Genomic DNA, 22,147 nt, shown 5'->3' with positions numbered 1-22,147 from the left:
AAGTGCGGGTCTGCTGGGATTTTTTTACTCCACAGAAAGATGACTGCGGACAGAGGAGTGAAAACTTTTATTTCAAAAAGCCTCTGATATGGACACAGTGAGAAAAAACACAGGAAGGAGTAAAAATAAAACTAACAAATAAACGGGATCTTGAATAAAATGTGGAACCAATCACTCTCTTGAGGAAAAAGAGCTTTGGGTTATTTTTTATTATTTTTTTTAAACACATCACTTTGTGTCACTGGATGGCCCAGGGGTCCAGGCCTCTGAGTAGATGGGGCAGGGGTCTACAGGGTAGCACCGTTGTTCTCGGGGTTTTCGGGTTGGGGAGTCACCGTTTTCTGCCGTTTTCTGGAGACACCAGTCAGCGTGTAAGCGTTCGCTTGCCCTGAGCTCTGTGGCCCGAGGCCTCAGGAGCCAAGGTCTGAGCCCTGAGGAAGGAGAACCTTATGTGGAGGAGTCTACTCGTCAGGGGTCATGTTTTAAAAATGCTCTCGACCTTGGCTTTCCAAAAACGAAGCGTCCATCGTCTCACACGAATTTACTAGCAGACTTTTGAGAGTGTACATGAAATGCTAACTAAAGAATTGTGCAGGATTAGTGAGAAAAGTCAGACTATGCGGGAGGTGCGGGAGGGGAGGCCGCACTCAAGCGACCCCCCCAGACAGGGAAGGGGGAAGCGCCTTCGGGGATTCAGAGCCTGCTGGGGGTGGGGGGATGCTAACACGGTGAGCGGGGTAGGCGCTGGCAGGGTCCCGGGACCCCAGGGGCGGGCAAAACACACGCGGCTTTTCAAGGCTTTCCTTTAGAAACATCCAGCTCATCAGGTTGGTCAGGAACATACACGTCACATCTTACTTCCCGTTTTCGCGGTGGGAGAGGGGCCCCGGCGCTAGCTCAGCGCCACCTTCCTGGACACCGTCTGGTAGAAGACGCCACGCATTAGGGCCTGGTAGCTGGGCACGCGGAACAGGTGGCGCTCGCCATAGGCCACGTCGTACTCGGCCGTCTTGCCCGTGACCAGGACGCGGATGTGCGGCTCGTTCACCTGGCGGCCCACCACCACCACGAAGATCTCGATGTCTGCCCGCTGGGCCTCCTGCACCGCCTTCTCGATGGCCGCCGCCGTGGCCCCCTGTGAGTTGCCGTCAGAGAAGAGCAGCAGCCTCTTCTTGGCTGGGACGGACGAGGCCTCGCGGTAGAAGCGCGTCACGTAGCCGAGGGCGTCGTTGACGTCAGTGGCGTCGTTGAAGAAGGTCATGCTGTCCACGGTGCCGGCCAGCACGGTGTAGTTCTGCAGAAACTGCAGCGACGCGCGCTCTGGCTGCTGCTGCCCGGGGCCGCTGTACTGCACCACCGACACCCGCACGTCGTGGGAGGGGTTCGTCTTGCCCGCCGTCAGGAAGCGCTCGGCCAGCCGCTTGGCGAAGCGCCTGGTGGTGTCGAAGTTGTGGCTGCCCACGCTGGCCGAGCCGTCCAGCAGGATGGTGATGTCGGCCGGGGAGGTGAAGGTGACTGCGGGGTGGGGGGTCGTGTTGGTGCGCGGCCGGGGCCTCCCGACTCGGCCGCCCTGGGCTCCCCCTATCTCTCGCCCTCCTCCGGGAGCCCCCGCCGGCACCCTGTCCACGCACCCCGGGTACTCACTTGGGCACGTGTAATCTGGGCACTTCTTGTCTGTAAGAGAGAAAAACGCCATGCGGTGTGAAGCCAGTGATCTCGCGGACCACCCTCCCGGCTGTAACCCCCCAGCAAAAATGGTGGCAAAGCTCTCGCATGGCAGGCGTGGAGTAGCCACGTGCACAGGTGGCACTCTTAGACGCCTGGCCAGCATCTACTCGGCCCACTCGGCCCCGCCGAGAAGGGGTGCCCCCCTGTTCGAGGGTGGGCCTTGAGGTCTTGGGCCGGGCCCCCTCCTGCTGTTCTGTGGCCCTCACACCAACCCAGTGAGGGGCGGGGGGGGGGGGTGGGCAGAGCCCGGGCCCCTTCCGAGGACCGGTTGGCCGAAGCTCAGCGAGGAGAAAGGACGGTCTGCAGGTCAGACACCCCGCGCCACACTGTCCCCAGGCGACACCGACCGGGTGGCTGCAGGCAGGCGTATCTGACCGCGGCAGCTGTGTCTGGCCGTCCACCAGCTGCCTGCGCTGCAGACCCAGCTCTACCACCGGGCCGGGCCCAGAAAGGCGTGTTCTGCGGCGGGGGCCTCTGAGCGGTCTTGAGCTCCGAGGCCAACCCCTGCCCCGGCGTGTGGATGCACCTGCCGGGACCACGGCGAGCACGAGCGCTCACGGGAGGAAGTGCGAGAAGCACGGTGTCGCCCACGCTGGAAGCGTGGGAGCTGTGCCACGGCGTCCTCAAGCACCAGTGCGAGGCGGCCTGTGGGGAGGCCCTGGTGCTGTCGGCTGGGGGTGCCGGGCCCCTGTGGCCAGGAGGTCGCGGGGCTGAGAGCAGAGCCTCGCCCACCCCAGTGCGGCGCCCACCCCGAGCCCACCTATGCAGATCTGGGTGGTGATGTTCTTTAGGAAGGCGTCCTCGAGCAGCTCGGCATAGTTCTCCTTCACCAGCGAGATGCCCGGCCGGCCCTGGGGCCCCAGGCCTTGGCAGGAGATGACGTTGAGCTGGTCGGAGCCCGCGACGAAGCCAAACATGTCCTTGATGCCCACGGAGACCACCTGTAGGGGAGGGGCGGTGTCGGCGTGGCCCCGGTGGAGAAGGTCCCCCACATTCCGGGGGGAGGGGCAGGAGGGGCGGCGGGTGGCGTGGGGGTGGCCCCACCTGGACGTCCGGGCCGCAGAGCACGCTGAGCGGGGTGGGGTCCCTCTGGGTGTCTGAGCGGCCGTCCGTGATGACTAGCACTATCTGGTTGTTGTCGGAGGGTGGCAGCAGCCGGTCCCGCGTGTACTGCAGGGCCTCGCCGGTGAACGTGCCCCCCGCCATCCACTGCAGCTTCTTGATGGCTCTGTGGGGCCAGAGCACCTGCTGTCAGTGCTGGGGCGGGGTCGGGGGGACAGGCCGGGCTGCCGGGGGGCGGGGCTGGCCGGGCACGCCGCCGCACTCACTCCTTGAGCTCCTGAGCGTTCCTGATGTTGGAGGTCCTCATGTCCACGTGCTCCTGCATCTGGTTGTGGCTGTACTGCACCACCCCTGCGTGCGACTGCCGGGGCTCAAACTGCACGTGTCACACGCCAAGGTCAGGAGGGGACGTGGGGGTCCCACCAGCCACCCCTCCACCCACCATCTGTCCCAGGCCGACCTGGCCCACAGGCCCCCCTCCACCACACTCATACTCTGGGGGGTGGAGGTTATAGCTTTTAAGGAACAAGGGCCCTGGGACCCACCCCTTCCCAGCCTGGTGTCCCTGGGAAGCACCAGGGCGGGTGTGACTCACCTTGACCAGCTCGTCTCTGCTCAGCCGGTCGATGACCTTGATGATGAAGTCCTTGGCGATCTCAAAGTTCTGAAGGCCTATGCTCTCCGAGCTGTCCAGCACGAAGAGGATGTCGATGGGGCCACACTTGCACTCTGCAGGCAAGGAAGGGGTCAGCCCTTGGGGCCTCCCAGGGCCCCCCCTCAGCAGAGCTGCACCCCCAGCCGGGACCCCGGGGCTTCTGGCCCCTGCCTGTGGCTGGCCGCGTGGGTCCCTGCGGCGAGGACAGGGACAGGCCAGCGCCCCAAGGCCATGGTGGCATGGTGAGGGGGTGAGGTCCCCTGCTGCTCTACAGGATAAACTGGGAGGAGGGGGCATAGCCCTCCACCCACAGGGAACCCTCAAGAAACATTCAAATGACTCACCACAGCAAGCTGGGGAAAAGAGGAGAAATGAGTTACATTCCAGTCGAGATCCCACATCGTATTACAAATCAGGTCATAAACCCTCTGCCAGCTCCCCACCCGCCTGGACCACCCTCATCAGGGTAGGCTGCTCTGCCTGGCGCTCGGGCCACCCGGGGAAGGGCGGTGGGGGTGACAGTGGCTTGGCCCCTGCCCTCCACCTTTGGGGACTTTCTTGTGGGTGGGGCACACTCCCACCCCTCCTGTTTGTCTCCCTCCCTGCCACAGCTCAAATGGTCCCTCCGTGGGCACCGGCAGTGGGCGCTGGGGCCGGTGGGACCTAGTTCCTTCCAACTGAGACAGTTATTCAAAGATGAGAGATACTCACAGCACATTTTCATGATGATGTCCAAGATCTCACATTCCTGGAGGGGAAGAGACGCAGGCACCAGGGGCTGAACTGGTCCCCCAGTTGCCACCCCGCGGACCACAGTGGGACTGGGTTGGGATAGCGGCTCTGACTCAGAGTATTAGGCACCCCGCAGCAGGGGCACCTGAAGTGGTCACTGATATGTGGTCACCCCGTGTTCCTCCATGACAATTTCATGCCCCCGTTGCCGTCATGGCTCCCCACCCCACGGGATCCTTAGCCAGAGTGGTCGGCCCCCCAGGGACGTTCACAGACACCCACTTACATCCGGCCCTGGTGGTCCCGTGTGTCCTGGGGGTCCCTGTCCGAGGAAGGACCAGAAAAAAGTGATAAGGGCGCATCACTTCCTGAGCTGCAGGTCTGATGGGAGCCCTGAGCAAGCCCACCCTCACCCTTCTGGCCTTCGGGCTGACCCGCTTCCCATTAGGAGCCCCTGAAGGCCTGCGTGCTCAGGGCTGGTGGAGAGTCCCTAACTGCCATCATTCTGTAATCACTGGCTGGCACTTACTCCCTGCCTGGGGGCCAGCAGGTGGGCCGGGCATGGCCCTCACCATCTGGGCACTCACCACCGGGAGGATAGTTCGCCCCAGTCTGACTGTGCCACCTTGATGGACAGGGGACCCCCCCAGGCACCCAGCCCGGGCTCTGCTGCACTCTCTTCACCCATCACCTGGTGACAGGCTGCTCCCCCTTCTCTGGTCTCCCCACAACCCTTGAAATTGCCTGTTCCCTCCCAGCCCTGCTGTCAAAGTGCCAGCCTCCCTGAACCCTTCCCTGGAGACCCACTCCCGCAGTTCCCACCCCTGCCCCTCTGCAGCCTCAGAACGCCAGTGTGCCCTACCCCGGCTGGCCACAGCCGCTCACCTGGGGGCCTTCGGGGCCCCGGTATCCCTTGGCTCCTTTGACACCTGGGGGTGCGATGTCGTTGTTCTGGAAGGGAACAGCACAGTGTCACCAGACACAACCACCATCGACTAGCCATCTGCTGCATTCTGTCCGTGTTCACTGTGCCCCGATGGCCCCACGCCTGCCCTCAGAGCCTCAGCAGCCCTGGCGGCACACGGCTGCCTCCCTCTACAACCCCCGGCGGTGACTGTCCAACCTCCCCAGTGAGCTCTGCACTCACGTCCTCTCCAGGGTCTCCGGCTTCTCCTTCATCCCCCTTGAGGCCCGGGTAGCCTTTAGTGCCCTGCGGGTGACAGGGGAACACGCGGTCGCTGTGGCAGAGGGTCCGGAGGGGCAGGTGTGCGTGTGTGGCTGGGACCCTGGCCCAGGGGTGGGGTGGGTGCCGAGGGCCTGGGCTCCCGGGGAGGGCGGGGGGCAGGGCCACATCTTCACTCCGGTGAGGGCCTCGGCCGGGGCTCTCCCACCCGGCACCGGCCTCCGGCCAGCCGTCTCCTGCACCAGCTTTCCCTTTTCAGTCAGCCTTATTTACTGTCAGTCACAGCACTGCATTTCCTTTCTAAGAAGCAGAAGTTTTACAAGGACAAGATAAAGGAGACACAGTGACCCGCCAGAGCAGGCACATGTTCCTGCAGCTGAGTGCCAGCCAGAGGACACCCCGAGGTTTGAGCCCCTGGGAGCCCAGAGGGAAGTGCCGGTCGCCAGGTGTACCCCTGGGCCAGGCAGGGGCACCCACGGGCTGAGACACACGTGGGAGGGGCCTCGGCTCCAAGCCTGTGCTGGGGACACGTGTGAATGTGTGCGTGTATGTCACGCATGTGTGCGCGTGCCTGTGAACACACCAGGAGCCCGATGGTGGGCGTGTACTCACGTTTATCCCGGGGGGGCCCCTGCTGCCTGGATAGCCCTGCAGGGGAAGGCGGGACAGTCAGGCCAGGCTCTGATTTGGCTGGGGTGGGGGTGGGGGGTGCCCACTGGATGATCCCAGCCACGGCTTCCCGGTCCGGCCCATGGTCCTGGGTCCAACCCGGCTGGCCAGAGGGGGCGCTAGGACAGGAGTCTGGGGCACTCACAGGGAAGCCAGGGAAGCCCTCAGTGCCGTTTCCGGGTGGGCCGTCTTCCCCCTGTGGAGAGCAGACCAAGTTCTGTCACTGGGAATCGCCGGGCTCGGGATGGTGCCCCGAGGGGCTTCTTCAGCCCAGAAGGCATCCCCCTGCCCATGACTGCCCTGCGTGTCCCCAGACTTTGGAGCAGGAGGGGCAGTGCCTGTGAGGAGCACCATGACCACGAGGACCACAGTGACTGCAGCGCCCGTGGTGCCCCTAGACACAGAGGGGACAGTCGCCTGTGGAGGACGCACCTCTCCAGACACTGCACCTGGGACCCTCAGGCCCCACATGTACGCTCTTCCCAGTAGAAGCCCAGGACTCGAACCATGGCTTCCCAGGCCCCAGCAGCCCGGCACCACCCCCACCCAGGCCCTTGGGACCACCACTCACCCTTTCGCCCATCAGCCCGGGGTCTCCGGGGGGTCCCGTGGGCCCTGGGGCCCCTCTGGAACCCTAAGGAGGGGAGGAGGGGTTTTGGGAAAGTTAAGTGGACATCCAGGCAGCCAGCAGTGCAGGCCCGGACGCACAACACCTCTCTGTGGAAAACGAAGGCCGAGTTAAATAAAACAACATTTCTACTCATCAGCACAGCAATGATTAAAAGAAGGATCTTTAAATCCATCATCCTAGGGATGGTGGGGAGTCCATACCTCCTGCCCAGTAACCCACCCAGACGGCACCCCCAGGACAGGACCAGAAGTGGCACTACGTGCCTACTGACCGTTACCTCCGGGGCCGGGAGTTCCAACCCCAGAGCTCAGAGAGACAAAGGGACTCAACACGGGCGGGACTGAGCAAGCACGCGTCAGCCGCGGTTTACAAAATCTTTAGGGTTTCAGAAAACATTCATAATGGCAAAATTAAAAAGAAAAAACTTTGTGAAGCCAAATTTATAAGGCATAATATGGAAATAAGAAAAGTAAATTGGAGAGAAATAAGCTAAAATGTTTGTATTATTTATCTCTGGGTGGTAATGGTTTAGATTTCAATTCTCTGTTTTATTTTTTTTCTGCATTTTCCATGTTTCCTGAAAGGCACAGATACCATGAAATGCACTAAAACATTTGTGTGTGTGTGTAGACTGGGGGCGCTCCCCAGTCCTAAGGGCCGTTGCAGGGGCTAGAGTCTGGGGCCGGGGCAGGGAGGGCTACTCACCTCAGGCCCCGGGGGCCCCTCGTCGCCTCGGTACCCTTTAGGTCCAACGGGGCCAGCCTCACCCTGCAAAGAAGATACATCTGTCAGACCCCTTTCAGCCCCGCCCCAGCCCTCCGGGCCCCAGACCCATGCCGGCTGGCCTGCTTGGTCTACACCTCTCCCTGGAGGCCAGTTGCCTACCTTTCTGGGTCCAGAGTCTTGGTCCCCTGAGCACTTCAGGGACATACCCAGCCAGGCCCAAAGAAGCGGTGAGCACAAACCACGTACGGAGCCGGCTGGCCCGCCTGGCCCCTGGGGACCCTGCCAGCCGTGACCCTGGACTCAGAGGCCCGTCTCCCAGCCCCATCGTCAGGCTGATGCCTCCTGGTGAGGCTTTTCTTCTCTAGTCCCTCTCACAAAGGCGCACAACTCCCCGTATCTGGCCTGTCCCATTAGGCAGAGGTCAGCCGGGAGGCTCCTGCTGCGACCACAGGAGGGTCCAGCTCTGGGCCCAGGCAGTGTCAGCGTCACTCACTTAACCTGGGGCTTTGCTCGCCGACGAGGACCAGCAGCCCCCAACTCGGGGCTCCCAGGGGTAGGTTTGGGAACCTGAAATGGGGGCCAGGAGGGAGAATGGGAAGCAGAGTCCAGGCCAGTGGGAGGTGTGTCCGGGGCCCCAGGAGACAGGAATACGGCGACCCAGCAGACAGCGGAGGGCCACGCTTGGGGACAGTTTCTGCAGAGCTGCCTCAGCAGCTGGCCTGCTGGGTGGGCGCCTCCTGGGATGCGGCCCGAGGGGCCCCCCTGCTCCTGGTGGGCAGTGCTGGCGTCTGCACAAGGAGGTGGCAGTGCCCCCCACAGGGACAAGAGGCGAGGCCTGGCAGGGGCTACAGCGGGACTGTACCCCTCCCTCCAGTTTCTGGATCCCTCCTCTGCTCTGGGAAAACACATCTCCCAGAAACTTCTGCACGGACACCCTGGCGCAGAAGCCAACTGCCTAGCGGGTCTGGAGTCGTGGGGCTGCAACGGAGTCGGGAGGAGGGCAGCCCTGGGGGCAGAAACTGTGCTGCGGCCGGGAAGGCGGATGTCCAGTGTGGACAAACCAGATTCCACAGCCACCTAACCTCCCCACCCCTCACGGAGGGTTCAGGTGAACAAGTGGCCAGAGAGCCGACCCTCCCCAGCTGGGCCACGGGCTGGAGGGACACAGCACCCTCCCCCGCCCCCAGCTGTCTCTGGTGATGTCTGGCTTTACAGTGACAGTTACTCTGGGACAAGCAGGTGCTACTGGAGTAAACGCCGGCGACACTTCCCCCTCTTAGTGTCTTACGTCCTAGCGCCTCGAACGACTTCCTGAATTGTGCCACGGGGAAGGACCAGATCGTGGCCGGCTTGTCCTGGCCACACTGACCATCCTGTAGAGCAGTCACACCATCTGAAGAAGGCAGGGGAGCCTGGGAACGTCGCAGGCGGCCGGAGCAGGCCTTCCTGGGAGGACGCCTCATTAGAACAGGGGCAGAAAGAGGGCAGGGATTCCAGAAAGATGCAGCGAAGAGAGGTTGACACCCGATGGGTGTCCTCCATCGCCAGGAAAGGTCGGTGTTGTGCTGACCGGCTCCCTATTCACAGAAAAGTTCAAGCCCTCCTCGCTTCGAACCCTGGTAGACCCTCCAGATGCATCAAAGAGAAAGCAAAGACTACAATAAAGGCGGGAAGGTATTTGGAATCTTGTAAAGGAGCGGGACATCCTGAACCACAAGATATTGGGACGGAGCCACATGCAACTGCAAACTTGGAAAAAGGTCTGTGGGTAGGAGCCTCCTGCACCTCAGCACAGAAACAGACCCAGCAGAGAACCAACCACTGAAGGAACAGCCTGAGACAGGGACACGTCGGCCTGGAAACCCGAGAGACCACACTTGGCCTTTCCCATAGACCGTGGCTCAAGGCACGAGCGCACAAGGCCCTCTCCCAAGGTGCACAGACACCCAGACGGGGTGGAAACTCTCTTGTGGGCAGAGGTGTGAACACAGCAGCCGTTTTACACTCTTGGGGGGCACGTAAGTGGGGCTAGGTCAAGTAGAAGTATTTGGCAAATAACACACACGCGCACGCGCACACACACACATACACATACACACATCATTTGGCCAAGACATTATGCTACTAAGAATTTACATTCTGGATGTAGCCTTGCAAGTATTTCAAGATGGACGGATGGATGGACGGATGGATCACTGGGCAAATGGAGAGACCAGAGGAGCTAAGAGACAGACAGATGGGCGTTGATATCTATTTCAGTATTTTTCTGTAAAGCAAAATACTGGAGGCCGCCTGCGTACGTGTTGACAACGGACTAGACAGGGGCATCCGCAGGCTTACAGGCGGAGCCTGTGGGGGCTGACCTGGCCGGTCCCCAGGTGGATCAGGCAAAAAGCATCGTGGTGCGATGCTGTTTGTGTAGACAACGCGCATACCCCCGCACTCTCTCACACCCCGTGCTTTGTCTGAAAGCGTTCTAGAAGAAACTAGATTTTAGAAGAAAGTAAGAATCCGTCCCTGTGGGGGGGGAGGGGCACGGGGACAGGAGAACTATTTTTCCACGCGAGCCTTTCTTCTGCTAGAGTTACCGATTTAATCACTTCTCCCAAACAGGTGAGGTGGCCCGTTTATGGGGTCTTGTGTCTACAAGCCAGGGAACTTCTACGCCTACTTTACTTGAGAGACGCTACTCCCCTTTCCTCCAAGAAGGGGGGATCCAGACACTCAGAATTCTCTGGCTCTGTGCCGCCAGCTCCGGGGTCCTCTGGTGCCTCTTCTGCTCACAGGCGGCCACAGACCCTGGGAGTGGCTGGCTCCCAGCGAGCCCGGCTCGGAATTATGTGCGAGGAGAGTTTCCCACCGAGCTGGGTCCGCGGAAGTGGGCTCACGCCCCCTGCACCCCACACTGGAATGGACCCAGGTGCATTTTTAAGGCACCGTCAGGAGACTCAGCAACCCTATTGTGGCTGCTTCTTCTTTCCTGCTTTTTAAATCGCTTTGTGTTAAAATACCAATTCCAAATTCTCTCCACAAGAAAAGCCACCAAAACACTCAAAGCCACAAGCCAGGGCCCACCAGAGCCCCGGGCCTGGCCCCGCCACGGTTGGCCCCCACTCGCAGCTGCTGTCCTCGTCCTTGCTGTCCTGTTTGGAACTCTGTGCCCACCAGTGCTGCTGTCCCCTCCTCCTGCCAACTGGGAGGTCCCCAGTCTCAGCTCAGAGTCCTTCCTGCAGGCCAGGCAGCCACCTCGTCCCCTGCAGGGAGGACTCGGAAACACCCAGCGAGCGACCCCCATCACAGAGTAGCGGGCAGGCTGAGAGGGTCTAGGCCACCCGAGGGGGTCCCCTGAAGGGTGTGGGGAGGGCATGTCCCACCCAGCCCCTTCGTGTGCTCTTTTGGGGGGTGGTCATCTCAGGCCCACAGCCACAGCTCCTCCCTGATCTGGAACAACATGACCTCCTGACAACGAGGCAGAAAGGCAGACCCCTCCCCTGTGCTGGGGACGGTGCTCCATCTGAGGCCAAGACCCGCTCTGGCCCTCTGCTTTCTTAGCCCCCACTTTCCTCCCCTCGTCCCCTCCCCCAGCATGGCATCTGGAAGGTGTCACATCCAGGAATTCTGGAAACTTCCATGCACTGACACTCTCAAATCTGCCTCCAGCCAGGATCTCACACCTGGATTCCAAACGCTGAACAAGCCTCTTCCTCACCTGGTGTCTCCTGGGGGCTCAAACACACCATCTCCAGTATGGGGTGACCCTGCCCCACCAGGCCAGGGGGTGTCTCCAGGGGTCCCAGGGCCCCTCAAGTCCTTGCTGCCATCTTCCAGTGCCAATCGAGCCAGGTGCCCCTCTCACCCACCCTGAGGGCAGAGCTTGGGGGGCGCCTGGGCGTGTGCTCCCTGAGCTCTGCATCCTGGCAGACGCCTGCCAGGTGACAGGGGCACAGGGGCTGGGCACCCCGGCTGCCCCCCCCCCACTGGCTCCTGACCCTGGGCAGCCCCTGCAGGAAGTCCCCTGAGTCATAAGTGGAGAGGGACTGCCCTTAAATCCAGGAGCTGCTGGAGCCTTTCTGCTGGCAGCCGACATGGCCCCCCACCCCCAGACAGCTTCCTACCGGGTCTCCGGGGATGCCGACGGGGCCTTCTCGTCCCTGGTCACCCTGGGGTCCAGCTTCGCCCTGGGGAGGAGTGAGCCAGTGAGTGTGGAGGCCAGGAGAGGTCAAGCTGCCCGGGTGGCCGCTGGGCAAGGCTGGGGGTCCCGCAGCTCTTGAGCCAGCAGAGGCCAGATCAGGAAGGGCCACCCTCCACCGTGGGCCTGGCCTCATCCTTCCCCTGGGTTTTTATATATGGTGGCCAGGCACACGGACATCTGGAGGTTCTCGGGGTTTCAGGAGGCAGCCCCTGATGTTAGCTGCTTGTCCAGTGAGGCTCACTGATGGGTCTCAGGAGCTGGAGCCCCGCCTAACCCCTGCCGGCCTCTGTTCACTCTGGGCACCTCCTGGGGTGTGGCCTGGCCTTCCCTCCATTCCCTGATCTCAGCACGGTAGGCTTGGAAGGGGTCAGGCCATGCTATCCCTGCTTCAGTGTCCCTCCCTGCCCTCCTGGGGGCCGGGGGGTTCTGGGCAGTGCACAAGGAGCAAGGACGGGGCAGAAAGCAAATCTGTCTTTCAGTGACCTCAGCCTCAGGCTAAGCTCGCTCTCCCCACTGGGACACCCGGACACACGTCCTCAGGAGGAGCAGTTTCGCCAGGGTGGTCACAGCGAGAGGCACCACACGGCCTCCGCGGTGTCCTGTTCCCGGGATGAGATGAAGCCTTGCCCTGCTCTGCAGCGAGAAGGCCAGGTCCTCACCCAGGTCTGAAGACCATCATCCCTCCCTGCTGGCTCCAGAACGGTGGGGGTGGGCGCTCCCCTCCTCTAACCAGGCACGGTCTCTGGTGTCTGCCCTCCAGCTCCTGCAGAACCTTCCAATGAACCAAGGGCCACAGAAAGCTCTGGAAGGAGGCTGCGCTGCGGGCCACAGCTCGGCAAGCCTGCTGGGCCATTGTGACCACGAAGTCCGTGTGGGCCTGGCTTCTCAGCTTTCCCGCTCTTCAAGTGGTAAGAAAGGACCGTTCCAGAGTGTGAGCTCTGTCTGCAACGTTTAAGGGGCTGCTGGGGGGCTGCAGGTGTTTGGAAGAGCCCAGATGTGTGATGGTGAGTTGAGTGAATCGTGACGCGGGAGGAGCCGTGCAGCCACCTGAGTGAGAGGCGTGCACTTGATGACAGGTGTGGAGCCAGTGCTGTGCAGACTATTCCCGGTGCTGCATCCGAGATGGCCATTGTGAGTCCCGGTGTGGCTGTGTGTCTCTGTGTCTCTGTGTGACTGTGTGTGTGTGTGTGTGTGTGTGTGTGTGTGTGACGGTTTCCCCTGCACACGCTGGTCATCGGTGATGGGCGGAGGGGATAACCCCGCCCCTTGCACTCCTCATCTGGGCCCACACCCCCCATCTCTCCGCCCTGCTCACACCCCTCGAGGTGCTCCGGGGTCGGGGGCGGGGAGGGGGGCTGCCACACTTCCAGAGCTGGGGAGACAGCAGGTGCGGGTGTGGGTGAAATCTAGACGCCAAAGGGACTTGGTGGCATGTGTCCGGTGAGGCTGACGGCCTGACCTCACCTGACCGCAGTCTCTGGCCCCCTCCTGGGGTGTGGGGTCTCAGCTTAATGAACAGTGACTCACCGGGTCTCCCCTGGGGCCGCGCACGCCTGGGGTCCCCCGCGGTCCTCTTTCCCCAGGGCCGCCCTGTGCAGAGAACAGCGCACGGAGGTGAGACTGCAGCTCGGACACGGCATCGAGGAAGGGGCTCCAGCTGGGCACGGGCTGAGCCCCCCCAGACATGCCGGCCTCGCAGAGACTGAGGTCCGCTGAGCTCAGACAGAAGCCCCGGCGCTTGTCAGCCACGCCGGCCACGCCGGCCCAGACGCCACCCCACCCCACTCACCCTTTCTCCAGGGGCACCGTCCGGTCCCGGGTTTCCCTGGGATTAAGAGGAACAAGCAACATCAGTTTGGGATGGGAACTCTGTTTCGGGGCCTGGAGTTGGGACAGGAGATCACGTGGGGTGCTCACCTCGTCGCCGGCCTCTCCCTTCTCTCCCGGGGGACCAGGCAGCCCCGGCTCGCCCTGGGGGAGAACAAGGGTAGGACTGGGCCCGGGGCTGTGGCCCCTCCCGGGCCCCCCTCCGTCTCCCTACTTCCCGCCCTCCCCTGCCCTCCCCCATCTGTCCTGGGGGAGAAGGAGAGTAGGACTGGGCCCCTCCCGGTTCCCCCTGCACCCCACCCCCGGCTGCTTTAGGGGCTCCGTGAACACTCACCTCATCCCCAGGGGGCCCTGTGCTCCCCGGCCTCCCAGGCTCCCCATCAGCTCCAGGCGCACCCTGGAATGATGAGAAAGGTCAGCCTGCGGGAGGCTACGCCCGGCCGTCCTGGGCCACCAGTGACCCTGCACCAGTCTCCCTCACCCAGACTTCGGGCCACACCCCCTGACCAAGCACACCTTGGACTCTGAGAACCTTCCCAACCACCCATATCTCTACAGGAATCCTGCAGAAGCCACTTCCCCGTGTCGTCTGCTGTTCAAGTCCCCCTCAAGCAGAGGGGCAAGCCCACTTCTAGTCATCGAAGGCAAAGTCAGGTCCCACAAAGCCAGGGGCCCACAAAGCAATCGGCCGGATTCCGAAAATCCGGTCCAGGAAGCCTGCATGGTTAGGACGCGTTCAGTCAACCTTACTTCTCCGTCTTTCTTAGCACTTCCTGCTGCTGAAAACGCCGGAAAAGCACCAACAGCAGAAAGCTGTGCTCTAAGTTGGACGCAAAACCTTGGGTCCTCATTATTTACTTTTCTGCCTCCTGTTTGCTGTTAAGTGGTGACTTTCACATGAACAGACGGATTCTAGGCCGTGAGGGCACCTCGTCCGTCTGCTGCAGGCGGGCAGTGTGATGCACCCCAGGGCGCATCCGAGGCTCAGTGACATGGGGCTGCAGGGGGCACAGGGGACGCCCCCCTTGGGTGACTGTGCCTGCCCTTGGTTGTAGCTTGGTTTTGTGCTCTCTCCACCCCGGCCTCCTGCCTGCCCACTTGGGGGCCTGGTCCTTGCAGGGTGGGTGGAGAATCTGCTTCCAAGAGGGTTTCTGATTCATACTGGGTACACAGGGAGGCCTGCCCGACGTCACCAACCTTTTCTCCTTTCAGTCCGAAGGCACCCGCGTCGCCCTTGGGCCCTGGGGGTCCTTGAGCGCCCTGACAAGAAATTGTAGGAGGTCAGTCCTCAGCCTTCAGCAGCAGTCATTGGGCTGCACACAAATAGAAGCTGAAAAGGCAGGTCTGGGCTGGGTACAGCCTGCCCGTGACCCCTTAGAGCTCCAGAAGGGCTGAGTCCGTATTTGCTCACGAGAACTTAGCCTTAAAATGTGAGTGACAGAATGCAACTTACGTCGAATCCCGGTGAGCCCTTGCACCCTGGCAGGCCGGGGTACCCCATCTCCCCCTGGAGGGAGGAAGGCAGATTTAGAGGTCAAGACTTTCGTTCTGGCTCATCCGTCCCCTCCCGGGAAAGCCCCACCAGGACGACGGTCGGAGGCTTGGGGTCCACTGGGGCCTGGGGCTTGGCAGGAAGTAGCTTCTGCCTTTCTCGCCACCTCCCAGTCACCAGCTCTCCCGCCAGGCGGGGTTACCTTCATGCCGTCCACGCCATCGATGCCACGCTTGCCCTTCTCTCCCTGCAAGGCACAAAGGCCAAAGAAGGGTTCACGAAGGTCAGACAGGACCCCTCTGGGGCAGAAGACACGTCCCCGCCCCCACACTCACCTTGTAGCCCTTGGATCCCCTGGAGCCCTGTGGAGACAGGAAGGGAGAGTGAGGGGGGTGGTCCCCCAATACGGGGCGAGTTCCCAGGGAATTGGGATGGGTCCCAGGATGGGTCCCCCACAGCTTGTCACAGCTCGGACACGCTGGAGATGGGCGGTGTCGTGCTCCTGTGCACGAGGGGGGTGGCTCTGTGCCCCAAAGCCCTGCTTTACTCACCTTCTCCCCTCGGCTCCCTTTTTCTCCCTAAAAAGCAGACAGAGGAGGGAAGAGGGCGTCACTGGTGTCCTGGGGCCCGATGCCCTGGGCTGAGCCCGGACGTGTTCCACTGGGCCCCAGGACAGGCCGGCAGCTCTGGAGGAGGAGGGGGAGACGTACCTTCATCCCCTGGTAGCCGACCGGTCCGAGGTCCCCAGGCCTTCCCTGGAACACAGCGGAGGGGGTATGTTAGGCAGCCCTGAGGGCAGCCATAGCGACCCCCCCAGTCGGTCTTGACCCCCACTCTGCTCAGGCCTGGTCAGCCAGAGAGACCGGGCTGGCTGACCACTGGCCCGAGTCCCAGAGAGCAGCCCCGATGTGAAGGCTCCTCCTCCCAGTCCTGGGGGCTCTTCAGTGGAGTCCAGGGAGGAGAGGGGAGATCAGGGCCCAGGAGGAGGGTGGATGGGGAAGGTCTAGGATGCCCCCTAGGAGGAGAGGGGCACGAGCTGGGCCCGAGTGGAGGCCCGGGCAGAATGTACTGGAAGGAATGGTTGTGCAGCATCTTCTGGCGTTCTCTGCCCTTGGGGCCGTGTCCTCTCAGGGTCAGGCCACAGGACCATGGTGCCCAGAAACCAGCCATGCTTCTAGAAGTTTCCACAGTCCGGCTCCTCTCTCAGCCTCAGGTTGTCAGCACCCACCACCCCTGAGGTCAGGTGCTTGGCACTCACAGGTTCTCCGGCTTCTCCTTTCTCTCCTGGGAGACCTGGCTTCCCACGTTCTCCCTGCAACACAGAGCAGGTCAAGGTTGGGGAAGATTTTTGTTTATTTCTAAAAACCTGACGGAAAGGACCCCCAACTTGCTCACAAGAAAAGGATTAAGAAGATATTCCATCGGCCTTCAGGGTTTTCAGGCTCCTTCCCTCTCACCTGTGGCCTGACCCGGGGTCTGCAAGGTCAGGGGCACACACCCCCTCCCACAGAGCCCACCGGACCCTGTGCTGCCCCATGCCGCCCGGCTGGCCCCTGAACATTTGTCTCCAGCACCCCACCCCATTCCTGCTGCTGTGCGGGGCTCCTGGGCCGGAGAGGGGGCCCGGCTCAGCTCCGGAGGGTGGTGCCCATATGGCTGCATGGCCATGCAATCTAACATTTTTAGGAGTGCCAGAACCCTGGACTCTGATGGGCGGTCAAAGTTGTAAGTGTTGGCCACACCTGGCCTTGGGCCCCACGTTTGCAGCCCAGCCCACAAGAAGGTGGACCTCCGGGAGCAAAGCACCAGCGAATGCTCACCCCTCTGCCATGGGGAGGCCAGCTGTCAGACTGGGAGGCCAGCTGGCCAGACTCGCCCCTGGCATCGGCCACAGGGTCACTGGACTCTCTCCCCATGGTCGGGGACACCTGCTCAGGGAGGGGCTCCTTCTCTGTCCCCACACCTAGTGTGAGTGGGTGCTCGGTGGGGGGGCTCAGGACAGCTGCCCGGGGTCCCACCACGTTCCCAACACCAGGGGCTCCAGGTTGCAGGGACATTTGTCCAGTGCTGTATACTCCACACTTCTCTCCCTCCAGGGGGCCTGCGACCACTCACCTCGTACCCAGGGTCACCCCGTGGTCCGGGAGGTCCTCTGGCGGGCTGCAAGACGGGAGAGAAAGGTCAGCCCGAGGTAGCATCCTGGGTGTCCCCAGAGGTGGGCGGGGCCCCACACTCACCTGACACTCAAAGGAACAGCACTGCAGGAGGACAGAAGACACGTTAGAGAACAGGGCTCAGCGCACGGCCTGAGCTCCGACGGCGGGCACCCGCGGTGGGGACGGGGCTGGTGATGTCCTGGACGGTGGGGGGAGGGGGGCCAAGGAGGGAGGGGCAGGGGAGAGGCGGAGGAGACAGAGGGGAAGGGGGACGGGAGGGCAAGGGAGGGGCTCGTACCACTTGCTCCACATTGTTTTTCTGAAAAGTGAAACGGAAAAGTGGAATTAATTTATATTCAGGGCCACAGGATTTCCCGGCCTTCCGGACTCCGGCGCGAGGGTAGAGCGGCCTCTCACAATCATGTCAATGATGGTGTCAATGGTCTGGCTGATGACTTCCTCCGCGTCCCGGCTCTGCCCCCAGTCAGCCGCCGTGAAGTTGCGCCGGTACGTGTGGTCTGTGGCGATGATGCTTAGACGTGGCTCCTGGTGTGGATAAGGGACAAGGTTGATGGCCGCTAGGGGCCCGGCCTCACCCCACCGCTGCTCTTCCTGAGGCCCCCACCCTGCGGCTCGATGCCTGCACCTCTGCACCCCGCAGGCTGTGCCCGGCGCCCCTCCATACAGCAGGCCCCGCAGGGGCTCCTACCAGGTGGTCGGGCGTGATGGCCACCGAGAAGACTTTGATGCCCAGGTGCTTGGCCTCGTTCACGGCGTCCTCCAGGCCCCCACACGGCTCCTTGTAGCCCTCCAGGGGGTGCCCGTCAGTCACTACAATCAGGTACTTGTTCTCCTTCAGGTGGGAGCCCCTGCAAGGGGGTGGGCGGTGGTGAGGCCCCTCGATCACCCCCTCCACCAACCCTAACAGCTCAGGGTACCCCTGGAACACAGCTGAGACCCCCCCAAGATGGGAGGTGAGGAGCCGGGGGCCAGAGCCCCAGAGGGAGACCCAGACCCAAATGCAACTCTCATAAGGCTGATTCCTGTTATGCTGGGCACGGGTTTCCCTCTGTCCGTCCTGCCTATAAAGTGGGCTATGATCAAGGATATTAAAACAGAAAATAAAGGCTTGCGGGATCACATTTCTCTCAAGCCCCATCTTGGAAAACGCATACATATCCAGGGGGAGATACAGGTCCTGGCTCCCCTGAGGCACCCTGACGGGGGGACCCCTGACCACAGGTAGTGGGAGGGGTCAGCAGAAGAGCCGTCCTTGGCTGCGGCCAGGGGCACTTGGGGCTGTGGCCGAGGGCATGAGGGGCTGTGGCCAGTGGGGGGGCACCGGGGCCTGTGGCTGGGGGCACCTGGAGGCTGTGGCCGAGGCCATGGGGGCTGTGGCCAGGAGTACCTGGGGGCTGTGGCCGAGGGCATGGGGGGCTGTGACCAGGGGGGCACCGGGGCCTGTGGCCGGAGGCACCTGGGGTCTGTGGCCAGAGGTACCTGGGGGCTGTGGCCAGAGGTACCTGGGGGCTGTGGCCGAGGGCATAGGGGGCTGTGGCCAGGGGGGCACCAGGGCCTGTGGCTGGGGGCACCTGGGGGCTGTGGCCAAGGGCATGGGGGCCTGTGGCCAGTGGGGGGCACCGGGGCCTGTGGCTGGGGGCACCTGGGGGCTGTGGCCAAGGGCATGGGGGGCTGTGGCCAGTGGGGGGCACCGGGGCCTGTGGCTGGGGGCACCTGGAAGCTGTGGCTGAGGCCATGGGGGCTGTGGCCAGGAGTACCTGGAGGCTGTGGCCAAGGGCATGGGGGGCTGTGGCCAGGCTGAGCTGCAGCCAGGGGGGGATCTTCTCCCCCGATCAACCACAGATGCTGTTGACTATTCACTGTGGCAGTTCGGATGTCGTGTGTGGAGCCAGCTCGGGGGACACTGGCTCCCTACAGGAAGACTCTGCCGTCTGTGTCTCTGTCTCTGACTGCAGACACCATCTCTGCGGTTACTGGGGCACTTCCGGCCCCATGGCCCCCTCTACCTTCAGTGGTTGAGACAGTGGACAGCTCAAGGGGGAGCCCGGGGGTGGACAGTGACCCTTGGGTGGTGGCCATCAGTGTGATGTCCTCGAACACCAGGACTGGCTCCTGGGGTGGCCGGGAGCTGCGTCGGGAAGAGGTGCAGCCTGCACGGGACACGCACGGGCTTCCAGACCGCAGCTGTGGATGGACGGCACTCACCCCACGAGCAGCTCCTCCAACCCCTTCTTGATGGCGCAGTCCGTGTATGTGCCCTTGCCAAAGTACTTGACCGCATCCACACTGGCCTTGAGTACATCGCGACCGCTGGGCATGCGTGTGAGCGAGCGGATGATCTCCACCTCGTCGCTGTAGTGCAGCGCGCCCGCGTTCCACACCAGGTTACGGTCACACCGATAGTACCTACAAAGCACAGGGTGGACTGGTGGACTCTCCCAGGTCCTGGCGCTGCATTTGCCGTGGGCACCTCCAGGGCCTCCCTCCCCGGCTCCCCGTGTGCGGTCTCCCATGTCACAGGTGGACCGACTGCCTGGCCCCGTCACACCCTGAGAGGCAGGGGCCGGCAAGCCCGGACTGGACTTCCTGTGGGCCCTAGATGCTGGGTTTCTGCCCTTGGGACCAGCATGGAGGGGTGGGGGTGGCCAGGAGAGCCAGCCCCAGCCAGTGAGTGACCACCGTATCCCCTGATCTCAAGGGTCCTTCGGTAAGGAGCTGTGTGCATCGGGAAAGCGGGACAAGACCACAGGGGCGGGGCAGGGATGGCATGGGTGGGAGGGGGACAGGGCGACAGGGGAGGCGGAGAGCAGGTCTAAGTGGGACACTGGTGGGGGGGGTCCTCGTGGATCTGAGTGGCTGCCTCTCTCTGCCCCTGTGCGCCTTGGCTGGAGGCTTTCAGCGGTTTGCTCTATTGGAGCCTGGGGTAGACGTCTTTCAGCCTGTTCAGCAGATGGGGTGACCGAGGCCCCTACAGTGACGCTAACAGCATCAAGAGCAGGAAGACCTCACCCCATTTCACAGGCGGGGAAACTGAGGCATAAGAAATTGAATAATGAGGCCACAGGCACCTGGAGGGGGTATCAGACCTCAGGGGCTCAGACACTTGGCTGAGTTCAGGGTTTCGGGTCATATGCCCCACATTGGGCAGCCCCCACCCACTGTCCCTGCAACCCCCTTATGGTGGGCGGGAAGCTCAGCGCCCTGGTCATCAAGTCAGTCAACAGGGACTGGCTAAGGACTGGGGCTGGGGCCCTGCACAGCTGAATGGATGGGGGAGGAGCCTGGTTCTGACTATGACCCTCCCCCCATGGCCTTGCCCCCCCCATGGGCGTGTCCTATTGTCAGCCACACCCACTGCCGGTGCTTCCCCACCCCCACTCCCACCCCCACAGCTGCAGACTCATCAGACAGATGAATGAGTAAGTGAATGAATGAAGTGTGCTGTCCCCAAACCCAGAACGAAGCTGGCAGGCCCTCTGGGCTCCTCGGACCAGGACACTAAGGACACTGGGATGTTGGGTCCAGGACTCAGACTCTGCCGTCCACATGGGCAGAGGTCAGCGTCCAGGCAGTGGCAAGGGGTGCCCTCTTCAGGCACAAGGCGGAGCCACAGAGCCTCCCGCCAACTCCTGAAACACAGTTGGGGAGCAGGGAGGCATGTTTGGGGTCCTGGGAGCCCCCATCACAGCACTGTCTCCCAGGTTCCTGGCTGACCAGGCCGACTGGTCTGGTCCATCTCAAACTCAGCCCTTTTCTGGCTCATCTGAACCACTGTGGATGTGGGAGGTGCATGAGTGGCCTGGCCACCACCCAGCGCTTCTCCATGAGAAAGGAGGCTCCCTCTGCCTGCCGGGCCCCTAGGCCCACTGCCCTCCCTTAGAAGCTCACAGAAGTGTGGGATTGGCGGTAAAGGCGTGGCCTCTCCTACCTGTCTCTCAGGTTGTCGATGAAGCGCTTGGTAAAGGTCTTGACCTTGTCCACCAGGGCCCCATAGGGCTTCAGCCTCAAGGCCACGCTCTCAGAGGTGTCCAGCACAAAGAAGAGGTCCACAGGGCAGTCTGGGCCAAGAGTGGGGAGGAGGGGCCTGAGGCTCACACCTTGCACCCCCCTGGGCACACAGAGGCCACCTCCCCCAGGTGCCCGGTGAGGGGCAGGGTGACTGTGAGAGCCCCCATGAGGGTCCTGGGAATCCTGCCTGGAGGGCAGGGAGCTCCTCCGTAGGCAGAACCTTGGGAACAAGGAGATAGCACGGGGTGGGGGGGGGGGGGGCAAGTTTCTCCACTGCCTGCCAGGCTGGGAATCAAATGGAATGAGCGGGGGGCAGAGAAAGAACAGCGCCCACCCAGCCCCTCGCGCTGCTGGAGGAGCCCTGAAGGCTCAGGCCTGGGTGGTGCTCGCCCTCCCCATAGGGGCCTCCTCCCTGGTCCAGCCTGACGCCCCTCAGACCGGAGAAGCAGAGGGGACCCGGGGTGTGGGAGCCGTGGACCGCGTCGGAGAATTTCAAGCCCCCCAGGCACCCCAGCTCTTATATCAAGGGAAGGGTCTGGCCCAGGTTCCCGGGACGGCAGAAGCAGAGGGTCAGAGATGCGGCCAGCCACTCACCCTGGAAGGCGACCGCCCTGTCATTGCCCGGGACGTCCTGAGCGGCCACCCAGCAGGCCTGCAGCAGCAGAGGCACCAGAGCATGGGCCAGCTTCATGTTACCGCCGGAGTGTCACCATCGAGCGAGGGCAGGGGTCAGGGCAGGCCTGCGGCGCGACCAGAGGGAGAGAGAGAAGCTGTCTCTGCTCTCGCAGGGAAGTCACAGCCCAGGAGGGACGGAGGGAGGGACGAGGGCTGGGCAGAGGAGGAGGAGCTGGGGCGGGGGCGGCGCGGAGGGCGGGGGTCTCCCCGGGAGTGAGTCACCACGCCCGGCGCTCCCCTCTGGGCTCCTGGGCTCGGGAAGCTTCTTCCTCTGTTTTGGGGGCCGGACGGCTGGTCTGCTCGCGCGGAGCACAGCGAAACTGCAGCCGAGTTTACGAAAGTCTGAGCAGGAATGTCAGGCAGAACGAATCTCCTTCCAGCCACCTGGGT

The 22,147-nt window shown here is 62.6% G+C and overlaps 1 protein-coding gene across 1 annotated transcript; it reads right to left on the bottom strand.

Annotated features, from left to right (window-relative positions):
• Nucleotides 1-52: 52 nt before the first annotated feature.
• COL6A1 (collagen type VI alpha 1 chain) lies at nucleotides 53-21,894 on the bottom strand. The gene is made up of 35 exons (XM_086676196.1): nucleotides 21,677-21,894; nucleotides 21,003-21,132; nucleotides 19,280-19,480; nucleotides 17,763-17,922; nucleotides 17,471-17,599; nucleotides 17,352-17,372; nucleotides 17,135-17,155; nucleotides 17,013-17,057; nucleotides 16,156-16,209; nucleotides 15,608-15,652; nucleotides 15,449-15,475; nucleotides 15,233-15,259; nucleotides 15,100-15,144; nucleotides 14,859-14,912; nucleotides 14,603-14,665; nucleotides 13,740-13,802; nucleotides 13,496-13,549; nucleotides 13,368-13,403; nucleotides 13,106-13,168; nucleotides 11,502-11,564; nucleotides 7,366-7,428; nucleotides 6,601-6,663; nucleotides 6,175-6,225; nucleotides 5,973-6,008; nucleotides 5,325-5,387; nucleotides 5,063-5,128; nucleotides 4,464-4,499; nucleotides 4,157-4,193; nucleotides 3,790-3,798; nucleotides 3,386-3,519; nucleotides 3,057-3,166; nucleotides 2,773-2,956; nucleotides 2,489-2,669; nucleotides 1,645-1,674; nucleotides 53-1,515 (listed from the first exon to the last, which is right to left on the bottom strand). Exons 1-35 carry the CDS (start codon nucleotides 21,771-21,773, stop codon nucleotides 893-895), a joined length of 3,084 nt encoding a protein of 1,027 aa, XP_086532322.1. The 5' UTR covers nucleotides 21,774-21,894; the 3' UTR covers nucleotides 53-892.
• Nucleotides 21,895-22,147: the final 253 nt, after the last annotated feature.

This window comes from Puma concolor, chromosome C2 (assembly GCF_028749965.1).
Source record: "Puma concolor isolate L17-30 chromosome C2, mPumCon1.1.hap2, whole genome shotgun sequence".
Lineage (NCBI taxonomy): Eukaryota > Metazoa > Chordata > Mammalia > Carnivora > Felidae > Puma > Puma concolor.
This window is presented reverse-complemented; position numbering and strand designations above follow the sequence as displayed.

Excerpts from the sequence above, each read along its gene's own strand:
- COL6A1 (XM_086676196.1), bottom strand. The coding sequence starts at position 21,773 with ATGAAGCTGGCCCATGCTCTGGTGCCTCTGCTGCTGCAGGCCTGCTGG. Across the intron at positions 13,803-14,602 it reads TCGGACTGAAAGGAGAAAAG|GGTGCGCCTGGAGCTGATGG; the intron begins GTTGGTGACGTC and ends TCATCATTCCAG. Across the intron at positions 6,664-7,365 it reads AGGGGCCCCCGGGGCCTGAG|GGTTCCAGAGGGGCCCCAGG; the intron begins GTGAGTAGCCCT and ends TCCCCTCCTTAG.